We start from the raw sequence: 7,795 nt of genomic DNA on the forward strand, positions 1-7,795 counted from the left end.
ATTTCTAGCAACCCAAAACACCAAAGACAACGCGCTCCGTAACTAACTTACTAGCTGAAAACGCACACAAAAACAGTTACAACAGAAAACATGCTGAGGGAAGGAACAAACATCAATATTGGCGGGAGTTGCAGCTCCACCAACAACTGGTCACGTGCCTGCGACACGTGCCGCTCTGCACCCTCCGTGGTGTACTGCCGCGCGGACTCTGCCTATCTCTGCTCCGCATGTGACGACAGAGTCCACGCGGCAAATAGGGTGGCGTCGAGGCACGAGCGCGTGTGGGTCTGCGAGGCTTGCGAGCGTGCCCCGGCAGCCTTCCTCTGCAGAGCCGACGCCGCCTCCCTCTGCTCCTCCTGCGACTCCGACATCCACTCCGCCAACCCCCTTGCCGGCCGCCACCACCGCGTCCCCATTCTCCCCATCTCAGGCTGCTCCTCGCTCATCCGAGAAGAAGAACAAAAAGAAGGAGAACCAGAAAGAGAAAATGATCACGTGTTTGAAATTGAAGGTACAATTAATAATCAGAATTATAACCATGGATGTGAAATGGAGGATGAGGAGTGTGAGGGTGATGATGAGGCTGAAGCTGCTTCGTGGTTGTTGCCTCATCCTGTGAGGATGGGTGGTAACGATGAGAGTGATGGGTTCTTGTTTTGTGGTGGCGACGGTGACGGCGATGGTGATGAGTACTTGGAGTTTGTGGATTGTGATGATGATAATAATAATAATAACCGGTTTAGTTGTCTTGATCATGATCAAGATCAAGATATGCTGCATAACTATGGCGGCGATCATAATCAGGGAAACAACCATGACAGCGTGGTTCCGGTTCAGATGCAACAGTGTTTCGAGTTTGACTCCTCTAAAGTTGGTGCTGGATTCAGTTACAATGGTTCTCTTAGTCAAAGTGTAAGTATATTTATCATTTCTTTTCTTTTGCTTTTGCTTTAAGAAAAGTTTTCAATTTGCATTAGGTAATTAACATTAAATATCTATTCAACCGTTAGATAATACCAAAATTAGTATAAGTTAAAATACAAAATATATATTAAAAATAAATATAACTGATTTTGAATTACGTAAATTTTTCTAACTTTTTTAGTTAAAATTCGTTACTTTACCTTTTCAAAGAATGAGTGTCTAAAAGGTGTAATGTCTAATTTTTCACTTAAAACTATTTAGTTCAAATATAGTTCTATTCTTATTTTTGTAGTAGTCTTAGCAATTTTTACTTGATTGATTAAAGAAACTTTTAACTTCAAAGTTTAAACAAATATATACGATATACATGTATGATTAAATTGAATTCAGGTTTATTATCTAACAAGCTTTCATTCTTTTTCACTCTTACACGAGGATTGAGATTATTTTCAAAGTTGTAGAAATATATGATGTTGTGTCATAAAATGAATTCTATTTTTTATTCAATTATTGCAACGTTGTAGAAATATATTTGAAGTTCTATGATTAGGTACTTTATCTTATGTAGCATATATTCACTAAAGGGATGAAGCTTACTAGCTAGAATGTGCAATTTAGTATTTTTCCTCTTTCAGACATGGAAATTAAATGATGATATATAATTATATATGTTCATGTCCTTGATGGTTGTACTTTGATTTTGCCTTTGTAGAGATAAAATACTTTATTTCTGTTTCTGGAAACACAAAAGGGCAACTTAACTATTTTTGTCCCATCACATTGCATAATTCATTTTACTTGGTTTACCCCCTCTATCTTATTAAAAAAAAAAATTAAAAAGTAAGAATAAATTCTTTCACCAAGTTTTGTTTTGTACGAAATTCCTCAGCCTCACTATATATTGGAGTATGGGAATTGGGAAAGTTAACTAGGAATCCAAAATAAGGGTTATCCAAATATTGTAAAATCTAGATGTGGCTACCATAAAAGAATGCTACCCAAAAAAGGATAAGTTTTTATCTATTTCATTTGGACATAAATTTTTTCGTTTAAAAAAAATCCAATTTTTAAATTTGTATACTAACTGAATCATGTTCTTAAAATTATAAAAAATATTGTATGCATACAAAAATAAAAAATCAGCTACCATATATTTATGTATAAAGACAATATTTATAAATTTTCAATGTGTATTTTAACATGTGTTTTATAGAAGTGAGTGATTTAGCAGTTAATTTCATTGAATTGTGATCTCATAAACCTATTATAAAATTTCAGGTTTCATTGTCATCCATGGAAGTTGGAGTTGTACCAGAATCAACATTGAGTGATGTGTCAATCTCACATTCAAAGGCACAAATAGGAACAAGTGAGCAATTTCCTCCAATGCCTATGCCTTCACCACTTCTAACTCCAATGGACAGAGTAGCCAGAGTTCTAAGATACAAAGAGAAAAAGAAAACAAGAAAGTTTGAGAAGAAAATAAGATATGAATCAAGAAAGGCCTATGCAGAAACCAGGCCACGTATTAAGGGTCGTTTTGCAAAGAGAACAGATGTAGAAGCTGAAGTTGATCAAATGTTATCATCAACCCTAATGTCAGAAGCTGGATATGGCATTGTTCCTTCCTTCTGAAGAAATGTGCTATGTTGGATATTGTTTTTGAGATAGTAGACGCGAAAATTCGTTTGATCGTGGAGACAGGGACAGACAGATACAAAATTTAGTATTTTCTGTATTTTTTAAAAATATAAATAGAAAATATTTATGTTTATCTTTTTGTCTCTGTATATCTATCTCAAAAAAATATCTTAAAAAAAGAAGAATAGAAGGCACAACTGATCTATTTCTATGTAGTCCAAATAAGTTTGGACAAGTTATATTTTTCAGTTGTATACTCATGTTTATAAATATGATATCTTTATATTAATTTTGTCAACACTTTCCTCTAAAAAAATTTTCATGTTCTTTTGCTCTGTACATAAAAAATAGAAAATGCTACTTGTACAACAAAATTCAGCCTTTGATTAGCTTTTAATATTATTTAATTAATTTTTAACTAAAATATATTCTTATTTTTTAGGATACACATTTATAATTAAAATTAATTTAAATTTTAAAAATTAAATTTTTTCTAATTTCCTACACACTTTATAATTAGTTATTATTTCCTTCTTTTACGTTTCTTTTCTCTCTATAATACGGTTTTTTTCTTTAATATTTCAATTTATATCTGCAAAAAAAATTTCAAAATCAGTGCATTTAAAAAAAAATTAATCCCTTACTTATTGTACATTTGATAAAATGCAGGATCTGTTTTACGAATGGTCGAATATAATTATATACACAAACTAAAATATTTTTAATTGTAGTTTTTTTTTCAATTGTAACACATCTAAAATTATTAAGTTATACAAAAAGTTTTTTAAAACACATCTAAAATCATAAATCTAAAATTTAAATTTAAACATTAAAAAACAATTGCAACACATCTAAAATTATGAAGTTATACCGAAAATATTTTTAAAACACATCTAAAATCATAAATCTAAAATCTAAATTTAAACATTAAAAAATAATTGTAACATCTGAAATTATGAAGTTATACAGATATATATTATTTTAACATTAAATAAAAAATCTTACCACTGTTAATATGTGTAACAATTAATATATATTGATATTGAAATTAATCTTACTAAAAATTTTTATTTAATGTTAAAATAATATATATAGATATCAAAAAATTAATAGTAAAATATAAAAAAATTGTTAACGAAAATTTTGGTAAAATTATAATTTAATTATTAATTATTTTAAAAATATTTTGGTAAAAATACAATTTAATCAATAAAAGAATAATTTATTAAAGGATATTTTGGTAAGCAAAATTTAATGATAAAAAATAAAATTTTTGTTAATGGGTATTTTTTAAAAAATAATTTTTTTTCTTAAAAAATAGATAAAGTTAACATTAGTTAATACAAAAAATTTAAAATAGATTAAAGAGAAGGTTTTTTAAAAGTTAAAAGGGAGGGAAATGTACATTTATAAAATAGAAGAGAGAGAAGTATCATTTTAGCATCTCGCATGGAAAGAGAGTGGAATTTTCTCTAAAAAATAATAGGACTTCATCCAATTTTCCCCTGTTATTTTTGTATTTTTCAATTTTCATTGTATTTTTGGAAATAAAATATTTTATATTTGGTCATCTTTTATTATTAATCCACTTTATGGTTGAATTGAGTTTCTTTGATCAATTTTAGTTCACACTTTGAGTTCCACTTGAAGTTGAAGGACAATTTCTTTTTTTTTTTTTTCTTTTGGCTTGAATTATAGAGAACATAAACATTTATCTTCTAGTGTAGAAGCACAATAGTAGTTTTGTCTAAAATAGGACAACAGAGGCTTTAGTAGGAAAATGTGATTCAACAGATTAGGTTATTATATTTTTTTCTAATTAAGTGTTTAGAGTTTATTAATACTCGTCTTAGGTATGGAAGAATTCTAAAATTGTGAATTAGATATCTTACCCATCAAGTGCCTATAATTAAAGAATTAGTCACTAAAAAAAATTATAACAATGGGTTTTATTTTGTATGCTTAATTCATCATTCTCAATTGTGATTTGTGAATAGATATAGAAAGTAATATTACATCCAATCATCCATTACAACATTAACATATTATTATTTTGATTGGCTTCTTTATCTACTTGCATCATTCTCCCTTGCTTGGTGTGGTATATTACCTAGTAATTTAGATTATTCTATATTGGCAATAACTAGAATCAACCTCATTAGGTTAAAAAACAAATTTATTCGCTCACTATTTTGTTAATTTTTTTTTCTTTACTAATTTTACCTCTTTTTTTTTCTCTCTCTCAACATCATAATCCACAACCACCCGCCACCACTGTACCAATTGTCGTTGTCGACTAGTCACCTGTTGCCGATCATACTAGATACTAAACTCTAAATTCTAAATCTAAAATTTTAAATTATAAATCTTGAATATTATGCGAATAGCTTTACCATGCTGAAAACTTTCGACTCTCATTCTATATATATTCTGTTGCTTTTCAAATGCAGAACGAGAGGCACCTCATTGAGCATCTGGAGACTCTTCTTACAAGCGAAGAATTATCTTTTGGACTGTCATATTTTATTTTAGGCTATGTATATATGTTTATAGAATCTCCGCTATGTAGTTTGATATCTTTGTTTTGAAACTCTAATCTCTATATTATGTTTTTTTTATCCTTCTTTTGATTTTACCTATCCGTTTTACGATTATCTATACGAGTGTGACACGATTTTCTGTTTTTGCTTTTACTTAGCTTCTTCTTTAAGGCTCCTAGATATGATTTCTTTCAACTATATTTATGTACGTATTTTACTTTTAGAGGTCGTAATACCTCGCCACCTCTGCTTTGCGACTTAAGTGTAAGGCTTTGTGTGGTAGGGTGTTACATTATGGTATCAGAGCAGTTCGTTCCTATAGAGCCTGAGGGACGGACTGACTATGCTTCTGGGCATACTCTGGATATGTGTATATGCTAATTAGAATATCTAATTGATATATGAGGCATATTTGTTTATGAGCACGCATTTGGGACTTTGAAGTATTAGACTTGAGATATTGAGACTGATCACCTTAATATCACTTGTTTGGTGTGAAAAGGAACCAAATGATGACTCGTGGACGCGGACGCGGTTGAGGCAGAGGCCGGAATATTAATGCAGAACCCGAAACAACTATGAATAATCCCATGAACTTTTTGAAAGCTCTGGAGAATATGGCGGCTGCTATGCAAGCAACGGTTGAGACCCTTGGTCAAGAAGTTAATAACGGCAACGGAGGCAATGGCGGAAATGGACCGATGACCTTAGCAACTTTTCTGAAAATAAACCCACCAACTTTTAGAGGAACCACAAATTCGACAGAGGTTGATAATTAGTTTCAGGCTATGGAGAGAGCCTTGCAAGTACGATAGGTGCCTGAGGATCAGTATGTTGAATTTACCACATATCAGCTAATGGGCGAAGTACAGTATTGGTGGTAGGGACTCAACGTCTCCTACAGCAAGGCAACACCGCAATACATTGGGATGCTTTCCGATCTGAATTCTATAAAAAATATTTTCCTAACTCCGTCAGGACATCTAAGGAACTTGAACTGCTGCAATTGAAACAGGTCAGATGTTGGTCGCTGAATACATGAATAAATTTGAGAAATTGTGTCGATTCTCCAGAATTTGCCAGGGTGCTCTGGGATATTTTGAGGAATGGAAGGATATCAAATACGAAAGAAGACTTCGGAGTGATATTTTGAGTTCAGTGGGTCCCATGGAGATCAGAATTTTCTCTGAATTGGTAAACAAGAGTAGAGTCGCAGAGGAATGTTCAAGAAAGGCTGTTGTGGCAAAGAATGATCGCCGAAAAGAGGATACGCACAAAAATTCAAGAAAAGAGGATATGCACAATCTGAATTTCGCACCAAAGGGCTAAGAATTCAAGAAAAGAGGATACGCACAACAATTCCCCCAAGGTTACAATAACTCTGGAAAGAATGATGACCACCAAGAAAATAGTAGAGAAAAACAGACGATGGCTGTTTCAGATGATTTGAGTTGTCAGAAATGTGGGAGCTATCACTCGAACAGGCCATGCCGTTATGGTTCGGACTTATGTTACAATTGCGAAAAATCAGGACATTTGGTCAGAGATTGTCCACACAGGAGAAACCGGGATGTAGCCAGATCCACTCCTCATATCTGAGGTAATAAAGGAATTAGTAACCAAATTTTAACCGCTTTGAATAATACCGAAGAATAGCATTCATTAGTAACACATAATTGAGTTGTGAAAAATTATGATTTTCCAGATGAAATATTAGTTAGCATAAATAAATAGGTAAGTTCTTAATAAAGAGCGATCAGAGTGACACAGGGGAAGCACAAAGATTGGGAGGACATTAGGACTACTAAGGTGAGAAGGAGAAGTTGTGGGAGATAAGTCGTTGTCAAGATTGGCAAAGGTTGAGAAACTATCCATTAGGTTGGAAAGAGAACTACTCTCGCAAACTACTAAGGTGGACTTGCCGATTACTGACCGTAAGTTTACATGGTTTTGAGGACGTTATTGCAGCCGTATTGACAGAGCCCTGGTTAGCCTGGAATGGCTTAAGGCATTTCCAAAAACTCGCTTAAGAGGTGGTCCACGAGGTTTGTCAGATCAATGCCCTATTATAGTGGAAGTTAAGAGGATAAGAGATGGATCGAGACCGTTCCTTAGCCTTGATTCGTGGTTTACACATGAAGGGTTTCTAAGGATGGTTAAGGAGGAATGGAGAGGGTTGGGAGATATACAATTTACCAAAAAATTGAAGGCATTGACGGGTCCCTTGGGAAGATGGCATAGAGACAACTTTGGTGACATGGACAAGAGAATCACGAAGTTTGAAGAAGAGATCAAGAAAATTGATGACATGGTTGGTAATGGGACGTATGATGGAACAATGGAAGTAAGAAGGAGGGCCTTAGTTACTTGCTGCGAGAAGTGGTATGTGAAGAAAGAAATACACTAGAAGCAGATGTCGAGGTCTAGGCATGTGAGGCACATGGATAAAAACACAAGGTATTTCCATAACTTAGCTTCAGGGAGAAGGAGGAATAATAGAATTGATGCACTGGTCATTAATGGAAGATTGATAAGGAATCAAGCTAGGATTAAGATTGCCAAAAGAGAGTTCTACAAGGAGTTATATCATCAAGAGAAGTCTCCGATGGTGGGTTTAGAGATGGGCTGGTGGAAAGGATTGACGAAGAGGATGCTATGGCTCTAGAGATGCTACCAACACCTGAGGAGGT

At 33.3% G+C, this 7,795-nt stretch overlaps 1 protein-coding gene across 1 annotated transcript; it reads left to right on the forward strand.

Annotated features, from left to right (window-relative positions):
- On the forward strand, positions 7 to 2,780 carry LOC107621799 (zinc finger protein CONSTANS-LIKE 2-like). The gene is made up of 2 exons (XM_016323795.1): positions 7 to 912; positions 2,203 to 2,780. Exons 1-2 carry the CDS (start codon positions 91 to 93, stop codon positions 2,557 to 2,559), a joined length of 1,179 nt encoding a protein of 392 aa, XP_016179281.1. The 5' UTR covers positions 7 to 90; the 3' UTR covers positions 2,560 to 2,780.

Source organism: Arachis ipaensis, chromosome B10 (assembly GCF_000816755.2).
Source record: "Arachis ipaensis cultivar K30076 chromosome B10, Araip1.1, whole genome shotgun sequence".
Classification (NCBI taxonomy): domain Eukaryota; kingdom Viridiplantae; phylum Streptophyta; class Magnoliopsida; order Fabales; family Fabaceae; genus Arachis; species Arachis ipaensis.

Coding starts and splice junctions, on each gene's coding strand:
- LOC107621799 (XM_016323795.1), top strand. CDS start 91: ATGCTGAGGGAAGGAACAAACATCAATATTGGCGGGAGTTGCAGCTCC. Junction 913..2,202: donor ATGGTTCTCTTAGTCAAAGT/GTAAGTATATTT, acceptor ATAAAATTTCAG/GTTTCATTGTCATCCATGGA.